General features: G+C 63.3%; 3 protein-coding genes across 3 annotated transcripts in view; 2 read left to right on the plus strand and 1 right to left on the minus strand.

Moving 5' to 3' along the window:
• EMIHUDRAFT_459158 (hypothetical protein) overlaps positions 1 to 678 on the plus strand; it is a 5,203-nt gene extending 4,525 nt beyond the window's left edge. The window contains exons 6-7 of the mRNA XM_005768872.1: positions 165 to 242; positions 308 to 678. Coding sequence (XP_005768929.1) covers positions 165 to 242; positions 308 to 497 — 268 coding nt within the window. The 3' untranslated portion in view covers positions 498 to 678. The remainder of the gene's footprint in view (positions 1 to 164; positions 243 to 307) is intronic.
• Positions 679 to 6,902: 6,224 nt separating this feature from the next.
• Positions 6,903 to 14,314, minus strand: EMIHUDRAFT_119008 (hypothetical protein; the record flags this gene model as incomplete). Its single annotated transcript, XM_005768873.1, has 8 exons — positions 6,903 to 7,067; positions 7,756 to 7,923; positions 7,968 to 8,066; positions 8,715 to 8,879; positions 9,203 to 9,664; positions 9,739 to 10,083; positions 11,645 to 11,909; positions 12,537 to 14,314. The coding sequence occupies 8 exons, from the start codon at positions 14,312 to 14,314 to the stop codon at positions 6,903 to 6,905; spliced, it is 3,447 nt and encodes a 1,148-aa protein (XP_005768930.1).
• Positions 14,315 to 15,804: 1,490 nt separating this feature from the next.
• On the plus strand, positions 15,805 to 17,152 carry EMIHUDRAFT_470426 (hypothetical protein; the record flags this gene model as incomplete). The annotated part of the gene is made up of 2 exons (XM_005768874.1): positions 15,805 to 16,583; positions 16,655 to 17,152. Exons 1-2 carry the CDS (start codon positions 15,828 to 15,830, stop codon positions 17,150 to 17,152), a joined length of 1,254 nt encoding a protein of 417 aa, XP_005768931.1. The 5' UTR covers positions 15,805 to 15,827.
• Positions 17,153 to 17,904: the final 752 nt, after the last annotated feature.

Raw genomic sequence — 17,904 nt, forward strand, 5'->3', positions numbered from 1 at the left:
GAGCACGTATTCTCGTCTCCCAGCCAGCGCTCGAGAGGACGCGCATTCAGCCGTATTCAGCTGTACTCACTGCTTCGCCTCCCTCGTGTTCACGCGGTGCGTCCGAATACACTGCTCAATGCCGCCTTCCCGCCCCTGAGGTTGGCGTCTATTCCCCCGCGTAGGCAGTACACCGACGAGATCGCCGACGAGCACACGCGCTCGGTGCTGCTGCGCGGCGGCTCAAACTACCGGCCGGACGGGTCGCAAACCTCCTTCCCCCCCAAGAGTGTGAACGGCGTCTCTTCACGGCTCCCCTCGTGAATAGGTCGCACTGGTACTTTCCGAACCGCGGCGGGCCAGGCAGCGGCCCTCCGTGCACCACGCACAACAAGTACTTCCTTTTTGGCGAGTCGTACGAGCGCGCCGGCACTGTTGGTTTCCGATGCGTCTACGACCGCCCTGCCCCCGCCACCCCGCCGCTCGGGCCCGACCGTGCCGCCGGAATCGGCGTCTAAACTGAGAGCCGCCGGCGCCGCGAGCGCCTCGGTCGCGTTGCGGTTTACACACCGCGACGAGCGGGTGGGGTGGGAGCACAACACTTGTCGTGCCAGCAGCGAGTGTGCTGTGAGGAGTAGTCTGCTGTCAGGAGTAGCGAGTAGGGGGTGGACAGCGTCCTAAATCTAAAATCTGAGGATTCAGGATTGGGGCATCGCGGATCGCGCGGCTCTTCACCCATCACCTTCAGTGAGGCCAAAGTGAGTTCATGTGTGAGAACGGTACGGGACCGCACTAGGAGGCACGCGGACCGACTCATCGTCGGTGACTCTGCTGCACGGCATTTCAGAATTTTTCTCAGCGTGAGCGAGACGTGGCAGACCGAGGACGACGACGAGGACGCTGACCGCTCCGAGGATTATTCCGACGACGGGAGGGCGTCCGACTTGTAGCTGGCCTCACCCATATCTTACCCTCTCCTGCCCCCCCCTCCTGCTACCCCCCAGGCTAGATGGTCACAGATAGCCCCACACAGCCCCTTACCCCTTCACCCTCGCCTCGCTGCTTGGTGTTTCTGAACACGTAGACGACCACGCTGTGGGGGTTGTGTTATAGGAGTAGGAGTGGGGTGCAGGTTGCTCACCCACGGCACCGGGCCGGTGCTTGCACTTTGAATGCCGTGGGGCTCCTGCCCGTGTCCCGGGCGTGGAGATGCGAGGGTCGCCCCCCCTTGCCCCACCACTTTGTGTGTGTGGAGACGTTTACCTTACCTTACCTTGGAAGAGTGCCACCGTCGGGTAGGAGACGGTCGGCCTCTGGATATATCAGAGTAGCCGTCGGGTCTATCTCGAGTGTACCTCGGGCATATCTCGGGTCTATCTCGGGTCTATCTCGGGTGTATCTCGGGCATATCTCGAGTGTACATGTTGTTGTTGTTGTTGTATGTCTGTAGGAAGGTGAAGAACAGTCAGGCTCGGACTGGACACCAACGCGGTATGGGTGGACGCAAGACAGATGATGACGACACGCACGAGCGACACACAGACACAAACAAGCTCACGAGACACACAGCCAGCTGGCTGCCACACACCCTGAGTGGGCGGACACATCACTCTGGCCACGTCCCCCCTGTCGCCCCCCCCAGCACTCCAAGGTGCCAAGAGACAAACAACAGCACAACAACACAGACAGGCGACAGGGGCGAACGTGTGAGACTAGAGCAGGCTCGCTCCGCCTCTAGCAATCTCGTCGCCGGCCGCAAGGCACGGACGAGACCGTGTGTGGGGTCTTGTGAGGTGTCTATGGACGCCCTCCTCACAGGCTAGCGGCCAGCCGCCAGCCCTATCTCGCACTCATGGGTGACGACAGTTCATTGGATGAGTGGTTGCGAGCAGAGGCGCGTGTGCTGAATCTAGATCGCACGCCGTGGCATATGACTTGGGTAGTCGTGCGACCGCAGCGCGCCCGCCGAAGGCTCGACCGGGCGCGCGTGTCAGCCAGAAGTTTGCCAGTAGAGCGATCCTGGTCTTTCCGAAGACGAGCCCCGCGCCACGGGTGCCAGCCGTGCCTCCGCGGGAGCCGCCTCTCGAGCCGCGTCCCGCCGGCACTGTCCCTGAGTGCGTCCCGCCTCAGCGGCACGCACTCGGCGAGGACAGTCCGGCCGACAGGAACGTGTCGCGCGCCGGCGACGAATGCGGCGGGGTGGGTGTGGGTACAAAGCGCCGCTTCGACGAAGCGAGGTAGGCAGGCGCCCCTCACGAGTCCGTTCAGACATGCCACACGCCCCTCGCAAGCGAGGTTAGTAGGCGCCCCTGGCGAGACATGCCGCACCCCTCTCGTACCTATACTCCACCAATGAGAAGGTGAAGAGATCTTGTCGGCCGGGCGGGCAGGGCAGGCGGCCGGCGGGGGCGGGGTCAGGGAAGACTATTCCAAGACTCGCGAGAGATGCCACACGCCCCTCGCGAGAGAGAGAGATTTTTAGCAATACCAAACAACTCTAACACTCACACGTCATTTGGGGCCTGGAGCCCTGTTCACGCGCGCGCGAGACGTGCAGACAGGGTTGCCAGGTGAGAGCGAATGGCGCGGTTCACGCCTCGCACAACAGAGAGAGAGATGCGCTCTGCATGGTGGGACATAAAAGAGAGCGAGTACTTGGGCGAGTAGGCCGTGCGGTCGACGCTGCCGCGCGCGGCTTTGCGCGCGAGGCGGCGCAGCTTGAGAACGGCGGTGGGCGAGAAGCCGCCGCCGAACGTCTCGTGCCTCTCGCGCGAGGCAGTTCGCAGAGCACCTCCTACCCACGCGAGGTTAGCAGCCACCCCTCGCAAGACAAGGGGGCGGCCCCTCACACGACTGCCCAGTGGGCCCAGGGATGGCGGTGCCGAGTCACTCCGGAGCAGAATAGAGGTGCGCACGAGGCAGGTGGCATAGCACCGCCCACCCCCTTCCTCGCGTGTACTCGTCGCCCTGAATGGTTGCCCAGGTTACTCAGGACACGATCGCGCCGTGAACACAACTAACTGACGGATCCGCTCCTGACAGTCGCACGCGCCGTGCTGTGGCGCGTGCGACTGTCTTTGTTTGAAGTCAAAAGTCGAATCAGAGCGGTGTCGGCGTTGTCCTGAGTTTTCTCCCCCGGACCGCCCGTCCGGCACCGCTCCGGGACGCACGCCGGCGAAGCACCATCAAGCTGCTGTACGGCCCCGGCATCGCCTCCCCTCGCTTAGCTAGACTGAGAGTTATTGTGCACATGGCCAGTCTCTACAATATACTCACTGACACTCCACCTCCCAGAGCTCGTCCCGGTACGCCACGGCCATCCTCGGCCTCCGGAGGGCCCCCGGCCGCGGCGCGGTGCGGCGGCGTCACAAATCCGACCACAGAGCACCGGGTCGCGGTCGGGCGATCTAAGGCCCAACTAGGCGTATGCATTGCCCATCCAGGGCTATCACCTGGACCCATCAACAGGCGCCTGCGGCGCCGTGGTCACGAGGTGTTGTTCACACCTGGGCAAGCATTCATGCAGCACAGTATACGTATCTCGGGAGTCAGGCATCTCTCGCGGACGCGCGCCGAGGGTGCCGTCGGTCATAGAGCCGCCGCGATCGCCGCCGCGGTCGCCCATACCTTCGCTCTTGACATACATTATGGAGTCGTTCGTCAAAGCCATGGCCCGGCGGCGGGACGATGGGGAGCTCTCGAGCGGCTCGGTGCGGGCCATGTTCTACCACTGCGGAGGTCAGCCAAACGTCCAGCTCCTCAGCTTTGTGTCGTGCGAGGTTGGCACTCGGCTTACCCTATCGGATGGCGTGCACATGACCGAAGCGACGCTCGCCCGCCCTCTGGCAGAAGTCGCAGCGAAGCTGAAGCCGCTCTGTGTCGTCCGACTTTTGAGCCAGGAGTGGCGCGCCTCGCGTGAGGGCGTGAAGACGGGACGGGTCAAGCGGATGAAGCGCGTCTATGACCGCAGCACGGTGATTGGCTGCCCAGTCATGCTGGACGAGCGCTCGTGGATGCAGGGTGGCGGCTACGCACCACTCAAGATAGGCGATGAGTCTTCGCCGCCGCTGCGGTTTTCGGTGGGGGACTGGATCGAGTGTGTGTCGGGTGTCAACTCGACTACAGTGACCGGATGGAAGCGAGGGCAGATCACGGCCGTTCGGTGTGCAGAGGCATCAGAGCGGCCCGTGTACACAGCACTTGGGCTCATGCTACTCGAACGGGGGCGGTGTGCTGCGTACTGCGTGCAGATGGAGCAGCGTCGCAGGCCCTTTCACGTGATTGCCGACGCGCCCGACCGCATCCGTATGGCATTTGCACCGGGGCTGCCGTCTGTGCAGACGTTGGCGAGATACGACGCTCCTGCTCTCGTTAACGTCCTTCGCGAGCATCACGACGCCGAGGAAAAGTTCGTGGGCATGGTGTTGGCGCTGCTTCACCGCTATCTCGCCCAGCCAATCGAGCCACAGAGCGTTTTCAACATCGACGCAGCAGCGCACGCCTCTTACCCCATCAATAGGATCGCGACGGTGGTTGCAGCGGGTGGCGTTGAGGCGGTGCTCGGCGCACTTCGGGCTCATGCATCAACTCCCCAGATCGCCATGCTCTCGTGCACGACCCTGGTTCTTTTTTGCGGCTCGGGACTCTCAGCGCCGAATGCTGCACGGGCGTTTGTCGCTTCTGGTGGCGCGGTGGAGGTCGCCCGCGCCTTGCGTGAGAACATTGAAGACGCGAACATGCAATTGGGCGGCGTGACTCTCGTGCGATACCTCTTCCACCTTTTTGCCAACGGTGTAGAGGAGCCTGCCCTCGCTGCGAAGGATGGTGGCTGCATCGAGGCTGTCTTGGCTTCGCTCATGAGGTACCCGGATCATCCGCACATTGCCAAGGAGGGAATCGATACAATCATGCGAGCCTGCATCTCGATTCATGAAGGATCAAGCGACACAACCGCCTCCCGGCGCCGCCTCGTGGGCGCCGGAGTCGTGGGCGCGATTGTCAGCGTCATGCACAAGCAACTGTCGTCGACGAGCCTGCTCGAGCACTGCTGCCATTGCCTGTGCTTCTTGGCGGCCCACTTTTCCGCTCGCGACGCGATGGTGGAGGCCGAGACTGCGCAGGCTTTGGTCGACGCACTCGATGTGTGCACCGAGGCAGAGGGTGCTCTTACTGAGGCATGCATCGAGGCGCTGCATTTGCTTTGCGACGTGCCCGGTGGCCCAGCAACACACTCTGTGTTTCGTCTCTCAGACTCAGACGGAGAGCCAGGCCGGTTGCGGACTGCATTGCTCCGACACCCGGAGCGAGACCGGCTGCAGGAAGTGGGCGCGTCGCTCCTGCATCAGTTGTCCATGCATGCGTTGGTGGCCGTAGCTGCCGTGATGTCCATGACGAGCCCGCCGTGACAGCATGATGACACGGGCGGCTGCGGTCTCATTGCAATGTGGGTGGTCGTCGTTGACGGCCGTCGGCCGCTAGCGAATTCTACGTGAAAGGAGCTGTTGTTTGCGTCTGGCGCTGGTGTACACAGTACACTACTACTGCAGAGTATGTGTGTATTTTGGCTACTTGAAAGCCCCTTGCCAACGGCCTTGCTTGAGCTTGAGCACGGGCAAGTCGTAAATGTTAACTAACCACAAGCCCGTAGGTTCATACGGTACGGCGCAGCCCGCAGCCCGTGCTACAGGCAAGCTCGCCGTTGGCCATTTTATAGTACTGATAGTACAGCCGTTGACACATCAGAACTAATTTTCACACGCCCACACTGCGGAGGTACGGGCTCCTGCGCGGCCAGGAGCCAGGAGGGGCTGAAGACACTGCGTTGGGTCCAAGGCACGAGCACGATGCGTGCATGCATGGTTCCAGTGACGCGCTATTGCACAGGAGGCGGATGATGCACGAACTCCACGCCTCCCTTGCGCAGGCCGGTCGGCGGCCGGCCTCGCCGACGGCCTCGCTGTTGGCTGCTTCGCCGATAGCTCCGCTGTCGGCTCTCTCGCCGTCGCTCGAGTTGCCGATGGCTCTGTCGCCATCGCTCGACTCGACGGCCTCGCCGACGGCCTCGCTGTTGGCTGCTTCGCCGATAGCTCCGCTGTCGGCTCTCTCGCCGTCGCTCGAGTTGCCGACGGCTCTGTCGCCGTCGCTCGACTCGACGGCCTCGCCGACGGCCTCGCTGTCGGCTGCTTCGCCGATAGCTCCGCTGTCGGCTCTCTCGCCGTCGCTCGAGTTGCCGACGGCTCTGTCGCCGTCGCTCGACTCGACGGCCTCGCCGATGACAGTGCCGTCGCTCTTGCCGTTGCTCCTTTCGTTGGCCACTGCGCTGACGACTCCGTTGCTGCCGCCGCTCGACTCCACTACGGCGCCGATGACGCCATCGGCCTCTCTGCCGCCGCTCCACTCAACGGTGGCGCCGATAGCACCGTCGGCCTCGGCCTCTCTGCCGCCGCTCCACTGGACGGTGGCTCCGATAGCACCATCGGTCTCTCTGCCGAGGCTCGTGTCGACGACCTCGCCTGTAGCCTCTACAGCGTCGTCGGCTCTTTCGTCGTCACCTTCATCGGTGGCATCAGCGTGTCCCTCCCTCCACTCACGCTCTCTCCCAGTCCTTTCTGGTCCAGTGCCCGTCTTCTCCGCCCGCCGTCGGGCCGACCCTCGTGTCGTTTCCTAAGACGTTTCACCTAGAGCAGGGCGACGCGCCCCACGCCTGCCTGTGAGTCGGGTGGGGCTTGTATTTTTTTTTCACGTGTACACGTGTAGATAAAAAGATAAGCGGGCCGTTGGTTCGTTAGAGTAACCGCGTCTCGACACGTGTGTACGTGTGTGTGCTGTGTCGTCTCTCACCACGATCCACGTACGTTCTCTTTTGCATCGCACTTCGGGCACACAAGAAGCAAGCTCACACTCACAAGAGGGCAGCACTAACGTCACAACACCTCCACCGACGGCAGCTGGCCGCGCGGTTGCCGAGACTCGCGCCGCAGCAGGGCGCGCCAGCTGCGCTCGGCAGCCTTCGCCTCGCCGAGCATGCTGGCGAGCTGCTTCGCGCCGAATAGGCGCGCCGCGTGCTGCGCCGCGAGGGGGTACGCCGCCTGAAAGAGGTCGAAGTCCTTGTCGCCGGTCAGGGCGATGCCTTCGAGCACGGAGCCAGATGAGCCGAGATGAGCCGAGATGTAGCCGAGATGAGCCGAGCTAGCCCAGATGTAGCCGAACTGAGCCGAGGAGCCGAGATGCGCCGAGATGAGCCGAGCTGAGCCGAGATGAGCTGAGCCGAGATGAAACGAGATGGGCCGAGATGCGCCGAAGTGACGAACCGTGAGACTTGCCGAGATGCGCCGAGATGCGCCGAGATGCGCCGAGATGCGACGAGATGCGCCGAGATGCGCCGAGATGCGCCGAGATGCGCCGAGATGCGCCGAGATGCGACGAGATGCGACGAGATGCGCCGAGATGCGCCGAGATGCGACGAGATGCGACGAGATGCGCCGAGATGCGCCGAGATGCGACGAGATGCGCCGAGATGCGCCGAGATGCGCCGAGATGCGACGAGATGCGCCGAGATGCGCCGAGATGCGACGAGATGCGCCGAGATGCGACGAAATGCGACGAGATGCGCCGAGATGCGACGAGATGCGCCGAAATGAGGCGAGGCCTACCTTCGAGCACGATGAGCGCGCGCGTGATGAGGGCAAAGTACTCGGGCACCGCAAACGGGAAGTCGAAGAAGATCTGGTTCAGATCGCGCGAGATCGCAGCGAACTGGCGCCGCTTCGACGCCACCGCACTGTACTCCGCCGCCCGCCCGCCGCCGCGCCGCCGCCCGCCGCCGCCGAGACTCTCGCTCGCCTGGGTGGCCGCGGCGAGGCGCCCCTGCTCAAACACGCGCCGCAGCGGCGGCAGCAGCGCCTCCCTGTCCACGTCCGGCGGTAAGAAGCGCAGCGTGATCGCCTGTGCGCGGCTGGAGGGGGTGAAGGGACGCAATCCACACTCACAGAGCCGAGGGAACGCAGCGTGCTCGCGTCGTTGACGAGTCCCTCGACATCGCCGCGCATCAGGTTGACGATCGCGGAGGTCAGGTGCCTAATTGGCAGCTAATTTTGGGTGAGACTGGAGTTCTCTGGGTAAGCTCAGCTTGTTTGCTCGTGCCAGCGGGACCTTAATATTGTACAGAAATACTGTAAGGCATATCGGTTCCCTGGGAGTTCACTAGCGCTCGCGTGTGTTGGGGATCGCCGAAGTCCGACGCCAGAGGCGTTGTTGGTACGAGGGCGCTGGCTGGCCCTCGACTGGAGCCGGACAGCGCTTCAAGTGCAAGGCCCAGTGCCCCCTCTCGAGTGCTAGTCTGGATGCCGTGCTGGTCTGGGCGTGCAGCAACTAAGAGTCCGATGCCGCGTGTCGAAGGCGGCGATCTCAGCGCAAAGCCCAAAGTCGATGAGCACCTACATTCATCCATCAATCTGCCTGATTGGTTTGACGGATTCATTGATGTATCAGGCCCAGCGTCGATGAGCACCAGCCGCCCGCGCGCGTCGACCAGCAGGTTGCCTAGGGAGCTGGCCGCTACCGTCGGGGTACGGGATGGGTTCAGGGTACCGTCCAGGTAGGGGATGGGTCGCCGGGGTGCGGATCTGAGTGGAAGAATCCGACGTGGATGGGCTCAGGGTACCGTGGGGGTAGGGGGTGGGTCGCCGGGGTGCGGATCGGAGTGGAAGAATCCGACGTGGATGGGCGCAGGGTACCGTGGGGGTAGGGGGTGGGTCGCCGGGGTGCGGATCGGAGTGGAAGAATCCGACATCTAGCAGCTGAGAGATGAAGCAGTCCACGCCCGTCGCGATGAGCCGGTTGATGACCTCCGGCGGCGACCTGGCCAGCTGCTCGCCCTCGATCCACTCGGTGGCGAGCACCTATCTCCCCATATCTCCCCATATCTCCCCATATCTCCCCGTATCTCGATCCACTCGGTGGCGAGCACCTGTGCTCGAGCCGGCAGGGGGGTAGGGTAGGGTGGCATCACAGGGGTACCCAGAACCCCTCCCCCCCATAGCCTCAGTGATGACAGATTACCCCCCCCCCCCCCCCCTGCCGGCTCGAAGCGCGACTCGCTGGCGGCCACTCAGGTGGCGCTCGCGAAGTGGACGAGCGCCGCAATCGGCCGCAGCGGCGAGAGAGCGCAGCGGAGGGTGTGGAAACTGGCCACCTCTCGGCTCTATCTCGGCTCGATCTCGACCTTGCGCGTGGTGACGGCAGGGTAGCTGCGTGGCACGTAGACACTGCTGCCGAGCCGCGGGAGCAGCTCCGTCCGAAACCGCTCCAAGTTGGCCGCCTCGTGCCGATAATCTAACTCGAGGTACGAGGCGCGTGCGAATGTGTCGAGCAGCGCCACGTCAAACGGCGTGCGTTCGGCGGCGCCGAGCAAGTTGGTCAGGACTCGCACCTTGAACCACTCCACAAAGAGGCAGTAGCGGCGCAGCAGGTAGAGGTCGAGCGAGACGGCGCGGATCATGTCGGGCCGCTGCACCTTCAGCGCCACCTCCGCGCCGCCCTCGCGCAGCCTGCAGCGGTATACCTGCCCGAGCGAGGCCGCTGCGATGGGCTCCGACGACGCGTCGAGCTCGAAGAGGCTCGACGCAGGAGCGCCCAGCTCCGCCTCGATGAGAGCGAGCGCCGCCGCCGTCGGGTAAGAGGGCACCTGTTCGCACACGGACGTGAGAGGGTGTGGTGAGCACGGTCAGCGCTGCCGTCGCATCGGGGATGTGCACGCACCGCGTCGCAGAGCTTTTGCAGCTCGTAGACGGCCGGAGGCGGCAGCACGTCCGGCCGGATGGAGAGCGCCTGGCCGGCCTTGATGAAGGTTGGTCCGAGGTCGGTCAGGCAGCCACGCAGCTCGCGAGCTCGCAGCGCGTACCGAGCGTCCCGCTCCGCCTCGGACTCGCCCGGAACTCCGCCGCGCAGCGAGTCGCGAAGCACCACCGCAGCGAGCGGCGCGACGCGAGCGACGATCTCTCGCAGCCGCGCCAGGCAGCAGCGAGGGTGCGCGCTCCACACGGCAGCAAACGCCTCAGGGTCGTACGTGGTCGGCAGCTCTGACTCGCTCACGTGCCGAAACTCCTCGTCGGCGCCACGGAGGTAGAGGCTGGTCCCAGCGGCGCAGCCGGCGACGGCCAGCGCAGGAGCGCGCAGACGGCGAGCGGCGTGCCGGAGAGAGCCTCCGATCATCGCTTGGAGACCCAGCGATAACGCCTTCCCGGAAAGTGCCGACCAAAAGAAAAAAATCGGTAATTTGGTTTTTGTTCACGCGGGTGAGAGAACAAGGGAACGGCAGGCGGCGGCGGCGCAGGACGAGGCGGAAGAGAATGACGCGACGGAGGAAGTGACAAGGGAGAGAACGACGAGAATGGGACGGCCGCGAGGTGGCATGAAGGTTGCAGCGAGAATCGGCGAGAGACTGCGAAAAGAGATAGGAAGAGGCAGACTCCCTAGGGTGGGCGACGGCTAGCGCATCACACTCCTCTCCTTAAAATCCCTGTGTGGTGGCGGCGTGCCGTCCTCCCATCCCTCCCTTGGGTTGTCTGTTTTCTTTCTTTTCTTTCTTTCTTTTCGGGTGAGCTCCACCTTCTTCTGCCGTGTCAGTCCCTGAGAACCCCACTATACAGCGCCACCTCGTGAGCTGTCCTGTGAGCTGTGTGCTGTGTGTCCAGCAGTCCGGACCCGGTGCTACGGCCGGTGACAGTGCGCCTCGTGTCGGCTCCCGAGCCAATCGTGTGCAGCGTGTGTCAGTCAGTCAGTGTTACACACGTCCTAGCATGGACGACGGGGCACACGCACTCGCGGAAACACAGGGCATTACACACGAGGCGTTGTGTGCGTTCTCAGGGAAAGGCATCACCACAGACAAAAGTTTAGTCAGAGGGGCAGCGGTGGGGACCCCCACTCACGACCCCGCGAGCGCCTGTAGCGAGCTGTCCATCGCTGCATTGGTTCTCGCCAAGCATGAGCGCACTGGTTTAGTGCGCGCAATGCGCGGGGAGGGCGGCCTAGCCCTCGCTGGCATGGCAAAGAAGGCGTCGGGCGGGCGCCTGTTCTCCAGCGCCTGGCGCCAGGCCGAGCGATCGGCGGCGAGCTCGGGCCACCTCGAGCGGTCGATGTGGAACTTGTCGAGCGCGGTGCGGATGCTGCGCCCAAACGTCATGTTGGGGCACCCGATCGGCCGGCCGTGAGGCACCCACGATGAGAGCATGCGACGAGGTAGGCGATTGAAATCCATCCTGCTGACATGCCCGAGCCAGCCCAGCCGGCGTCGGTCGATGTAGTAGTCGATGAAGTCGAGACCTAGCCTGGCGCAGAGTTCGCCAGTCGTGATGTGGTGCTCCCACACGTGCTTGCGAGTGACACGACACATCGCACGCACGCACTGTGCGTGGAAGACGCGGAGACGGTGGAGGAGGCGCTCGGTGAGCGCCCAGCACTCGCACCCGTAGAGCAGGATGGAGAGGATGAGCGAGGTGTAGACCGCGCGCTTGGCGGCAAACGAGACGTCCCTCGAGCTGAAAAGGCACTTCCGAAGAGCGCCAAAAGCTCGGCCTGCCGACTCGATCCGGCTGTCGACGTCGAGCCCGTCGCTGCAGTCGCGGTTGAGGTAGCTCCCAAGATATTTGAAGCGGTCCACGACCGGCATGAAGCAGCCGCCGGGCAGCTTGATGTCGGACAGGTCGGCGCCGTCGTAGGTGGCGGGGTTGTTGTACGAGGTCGGCGCCGCCGCGCAGAAGAGCACCTCCGACTTCGAGTCCTTGCGAGGCTCGCCGTTGGAGCCGTCCTTGCCGACGTGGATCTCCATGCCCCAGCGAGCGAAGTGCGCGACCACCTTGGGCGTCTCGACCTCGACGCCGCGCCGAGAGCAGAAGGCGAGGCCCGCGTCGTCGGCGTACATGGAGTCTCTGAGGGAGAACTCAACATCGCCGACGGTAGACGGGCGCCGACCGGTGAGGACAAAATCGTTCTTCGAGCGGACGACGCACAGCTCGAAGTCGTGGTGGAGGCGCCACGTCTCCATGACCGCCGCCATGAAAAAGATGAACAACTCGGGGCCGAGTAGGTCGCCCTGCTTGACGCCGATAATCGAGTCGATCACCTTCTTCACGCCACCCACCTCGAACTGGACCTTGACCGTCGCATGCAGCGCCTTCAGCAGCGAGACGATCTTGGGAGGCACGCCCTGCTTCAGCATCACGCGCCAAAGCAGCTCGCGCGGTACACGGTCAAACGCCTTGACCAGGTCGATTAGCAACAGCCAGGTCTCGAGACCATGCTCTCGACGCTTCTTGATCAGCGTTTTGATCGAGAATATCGCGTCGAAGCAGCCACGGTTCGGCCGGAAGCCGTTTTGGTTCTCGTGATTCAGCGTTCCACCCTCCTTGATCGGTTTGAGCCGAACGAGGATGATGTTGCCAGCGATCTTGTACGCCGTCTCGAGCATCATGATCCCACGGTAGTTTCCAGGGAGGCTCAGGTCACCCTTCTTGGGCAGGATACTGAGCAGCCCCGTCTCCCACCCCTCGGGCAACTCTTCGGTCTCCCAGAAGTGTTGCACGAGATGTCTCACGAAGCCAAATCCGTCGCTCGTCGACACGAGAGCCTGCCACAGCCGTGCATGCAGGCCTGATGGGCCCGGAGCAGTAGCGTGCAGCTTGCTCGTCGCCAGCTGAATCTCGTCGTCCGACGGTACGTGGTCAAGACCAACGGCGACCGGCCTCTGTGGCAGGTCGTCGAGCACCGAGGGGTCGAAGGACGCCTCTCGACCATACAGCTGGGAGAACGCGTCGGCAAAGACGCTCGCATTCTCCTCTGGCGTGTCAGCGAGAGAGCCATCGGCCTTTTTCATCTTTGCCGGTGGTGCACGGCGCGGCGGCGCGAGGCCAGCCTTGAGCACCTTTACGGTCGCCCAGGCGGCCGCGGATCCCGTGGCGCCGCAGATGCCATCGTTGATGGCGGTGCATTTGCCGAGGATCCAATCCGACTTGGCACGCCTGATTTCGAGCTGCACGCGTGAGCGCGCCTGTCGATATCGAGCGGCAGCGTCCGCCGTCGGTTGCCGCTGATGAGCGTTGAAGGTGGCGTTGCGGTTCGCGATGGCGGCACGCAAAACGCCCTCCTTCGCCGCAAACCACAGCGGCGCAGGCCGCTCACGCTTGGGGAGCGTCTCGGCAGCGGTCTTTTCCACCGCCTTGGCCAGTGTTGAGTACGATACGGCCGAGGCGTCGGATGTGCCGAGGCTCGTCACCACATCCGTAGCGAACTGGACCGCCTGGTCCTGGTTCAGCAACGGTGCGGTGTCGAGTCGAGCGAGCTGAGCACGCGGCTCCAGTTTGCGTCGAAGCCGCACTGTGAAGCGCAGCTTGCAGAAGACAGCACTGTGGTCGCTGTCGATCAACTGTCCACAGCATGCCCCGGCGTCTGTGAATCTCTTCAAGTCGCATCGAGAGATCATGATGTGATCCAGCTGCTTCTGCAGCTTACTGCACGGGTGCAGCCACGTCCCGTAAAACGGCTTCTTGAAGAACGAGGACAGTGCAGCAAGGTCGTGCAGCTCCATAAACGAGCGCAGGCGGCGCCCAGAGTCATTGAGAAAGTCGATACCATGAGAACCGACCGCACCGTAGTTGACATTTTGGCCGCCAAGGCAGCCGCGTCCGATGCTCGCGTTAGTGTCAGCACAAACAATCACAATGTCGCCGGACTGCCGTCGCGAGAGCACACAGGCGAGAGCGGTCTCATATTCGTCCTTTTCGGTGTCCGGGGCTGTCGAGATAGGCGCATACGACGCCACTTGAAACAGTCCCTGCTTCCTGCCAGCCGAATCTTCAACCTCCATACGCACTGCGATAACCCGCGGGCCTACGTCGTTGTGCACAACGGCTCCAGCTGCTCGCCACGCAGCGACAGCCAGTGGCGAGAGCAGGATGCCGACTCCTTTTGAGCCGCGTCCGTTCTGTACAGCGGGTGCAGCGCCGAGGAAGACGAAGCCGTCCTCCTCAATCTCCTCCAGGCCCGTTCTCCACGTCTCCTGCAGCCCGGCAGAGAAGCCTGAGCGGTGTCGGAGAGCGTCGATAGCCTCGGTGAGAGCGCTGTCGGTCTTGAGCCCACGTGCGTTCTGCGAGTAGATGACATGAGTTGGGATCTTCCACCGCTGCACCCTCTGTGCACGCCCGTGGTGGACGCCAGGTGCCCGGCCGCAGCCGGGCTGGAGACGAGGCCCTCGCTTTCCAGACGAGCGACACTCGTGGGGTGTAGTGGCGTTGCTGAAGCGACCAGGACCGTCAGACGGCCTCAAGTGCGCTTGCATATGGCAGCGCCACCCCCGCCGACGCGCTAGCAGCGCGCAGCCTCCATGCCGCTCAAAAGAGGCGTGTGAGAGAGAGATTTTTATTCTCTCTCTAGCGTGTGTGTGCGTGAGGCGGCATGAAGGTCGCTGCGAGAATTGGCGAGAAACTGTGCGAGGAGAGATAGGAAGAGGTCAACGCCCGAGGGTGGGTGACGGCTAGCACCACACTCCTCTCCTTAAAATCCCTGTGTGTGGTGGCGGCTTGTCGGCCTCACCACCTCCCTCCCTTGTTTCTGTTTTCTTTCTTTCTTTCATGGCTCGGCACCCCCTACAGTTAGGTGTGAGCACACACACACACAGTACTAGCTATAGCAGAGTGCACACCTGGCGAAATGCCGGCTGGCGTCGCGAAGGCATGTCAGTGATGTGCCCCGCCTGCCGCGCTCACTCCCCTCCCACCTTTCCAGCCAGCTGCCAGGAAATCAATCAAATAAATAAATAAATAAAAACGGTCAAACTCTGAGACGAGATGGGATTTAGGGACATGTATCCCCGCCCTGCACGATCTTGGTGTGAGGGATCTTCAATCCGTGTCCCCTCACCCCTCGTCACAACCCGACACGGAAGAGCGGCAAGAGTTGGGGCTGCGGCTACGGCTGCGGCTATGAGAGGGGCCGGGGTCGCGGGAGAGCCGCTGCGCCGCGTGGACGCGCCTACACCGCTCTTGCTCCGCTCGCCACCTCTCGCAAAGGTCCAAAGCCATAGCCACCACCTCCTCCGGCAAGTCCTTTCGCCGTATCTCGCCGTCCCTCCACGCCTGGAAGAGCTCGTCGTCATAGCCGTATTGCATCACAGCCTGCTGAACTGCGTCGTGTACGACCCCTGCCGTCCTATCCTGCGCTTCAGCGTCGGAAAAGTCGAACTCGGAGTCATACTCGGAAGCAGGCACAGACGGCCGCGGTGATTTGGCATCTACAGCAGCGGCGAAGTGAGCGTGTTTGTGGTGTTGGTGTGGCGTCTGAGCTTGGATCTGTGACTAAAGCCGGTTACCACTGATGGATCCCCACCCGAATAACACACAGTGAGCGCCCCAGCGCTTCACTACGCCCTCCGCGCGAAATCGCTAGTGGTGCTTTGTGGTAGTATATTATACTTTTGAGTAGTATGGGTACGGTGCCCGAGACCGGCTGCGGTGGGGCACTGCCCTCCTTGGCCTGCTGCCGCTCCCTGTCCCTCTCCCACTGGGACTGGGGCTGGACAATGAACTGCTTGCCCATGGGCGTCGGGTTGACGCTGAAGCTCCACCAGTTGCGCTCCACGGCGAGCTGCGAAATCAATCAAGCAAGAGCTTCAACGATTCAATTTAACTGACTCGATGCTTCAACCAATGATTCAACAACTGGCTGCGCCTCGCGTGTTTCAAACTTTGTTACAACCCAGTCAGAATAGGGTCAATTCGGGGTACCCGGTAGACCCTCTGCGGCTCCCGCCGACCCTTCCCGACATGCCACCTCTCGAGCCTGAGACGATCGCGATGCTTCTCGCTGCCGGCCGCCTCCTGCCGCTGGCCGCCGTTTGCTACTGGCTGCTCAAGCCGTCACCGCGTCAGCCGGCGAAACAGCCGCCACCCGGGGTGGACTGGCGCGCGAGGCCCGGCCTGCACGCCACCGTGAAGGAGAAGGCGCCCGCCACAGGCAAGTCATACCTGGTCATCGGCACGGGCAGCGTGGGACTCATAATCATGGAGGCCCTGGTTGAGCGCGGCGAGAAGAAGGTCAAGGGCCTCGACGTCGTCGCACCGCGCCGCGGGGTGGAGGGCGCGACGTTCGCTGTCGGCAACGTGACTGACTACTCGTCGATCAAGGCGGCTTGCGAAGGCGTCGACGTCGTCTACCTGACGGTCGCGCTCATCCGCTACTACGAGCGGCTCCAGTACCAGTACGCCGCGAGTCACGCCGTGAACGTCACCGGGACGGGGAACGTGCTTCGCGCCTGCGCCGAGTGCGGCGTGCAGGTGCTGGTGCAGACGTCGACATCGAACGTCTGCGTTGCGCCCGCGCTCGTGAGCACCTCGATGGACGAGAGTTCGGAGCTGGTGGGCCCGCAGAACTCGCCAAACCACTACGGCTGGACCAAGGCGCAGGCGGAGACGATGGTGCTCGCCGCCAACGGGGCGCCTCTCGAGCCCGCGGCGCGCGGCGCGCTTCAGACTGTCGCCGTGCGGCCGTGCTCTGGGATCTTCGGGCTGCAGGACAACTTCATGACGGAGAAGTGGCTCGAGCTGGGCCAGGTGCAGATCATCCCCATCTCTCCCCATATCTCCCCATATCTCCCCATATCTCCCCAGATCTCGTGTCACAGGTGCAGATCATGCTGCCGGAGCCTCTGATCGACTACGTCTACAACGAGAACGTCGCCTACGCCCACCTGCTCGCCGAGGCGGCCCTGCACGCCGAGCGCGCCAAGCCGCCGCCGCAGCGGCGCGTCGGCGGCGAGGCGTTCTGCATCACCAACGGCGAGCCGCTGCGGGCGGCCGATTTCCACGACGCGGTCGGGCACTACTACGAGCGGCAGACGGGCGGCGCCTTCAAGCAGACGTACCTGCCTCGCAGGCTGATGATGGCGCTGGGGTACGCGGTGGAGCTGGTGCAGCGCGCCACGCGCGGCCGCGTCACGGGCGATCTCGCGCTCCTCACGCCGGCGATGTTTGCGGTCGCCTCGCTCACGTACGCCTTCTCGTCGGCGAAGGCGAAGGAGCGCCTCGGGTACGAGCCGCTGTACACGCTGCACGAGGCGCTGCAGCGGACGGTCTACCTCTGGCACACGCACAGGGCGGGCGTCGCAGGCGCGAAGAAGTGAGGGACGGGGCGCTGCTTCACATCGACATATCTGAGACCGTTGCGGCACGCAGCCAGAGCCCCAGACGCCAGAGCGCAGAGCCAGAGCGGCCAGCGCGACGGCATGTTTTTGACTCTACGCACTGCGATTGTGTCTCGCGCTCTCGCGCGTCTCTTGAGACTTGACCAAAAGTAACGATTATCGTATATCGTTTTTGATACATCTAGATATTTGAAATTTCAGTCGCGCGAGAGAACCGAGATCGCCGAGAATCTATGGAGATCCGAGAAACTTCAGTCGATAATGGAGAAATTCTCTGATCGGGGTAGTTGGCATTTACAACTATTCACACAGGCACTACACCGTGTCCCTCTGTGTATCGTGGCGGACTGTCCGACGCGTCGTCATCGGCTAAGGTGACCACGACGCTGGGGCCCCTGCCTGCCTGAACACTGACGCCACCCTCTAGATCCCCTAATGTACGAACCTGTACTGCTCGCGACGCGCTGTGGAATAAAGGGTTCGCACTGCGCACACGTCCGCATCCGCCATCACGCCTGCGTGCCGACGTCCTCGAGGGTGGCGGGCGCAGTCGGGCTCTTGTGCAGCGGCACGCCCGGAAGCTTGCCCGACCTCGGCGCCGAGGAGTTGGAGCGAGGCATCACCTGCGAGGCGCAGGGCAGGCGCGGCGCGATGAGGTCGGCCGACGCAGGGCGGCACAGCGCAGGCGCGGGGCGACGGAGGCCGGCGGAGCGCGGAGCAGGGAGGAGCAG

Source organism: Emiliania huxleyi (assembly GCF_000372725.1).
Source record: "Emiliania huxleyi CCMP1516 unplaced genomic scaffold EMIHUscaffold_444, whole genome shotgun sequence".
Classification (NCBI taxonomy): Eukaryota; Haptophyta; order Isochrysidales; family Noelaerhabdaceae; genus Emiliania; species Emiliania huxleyi.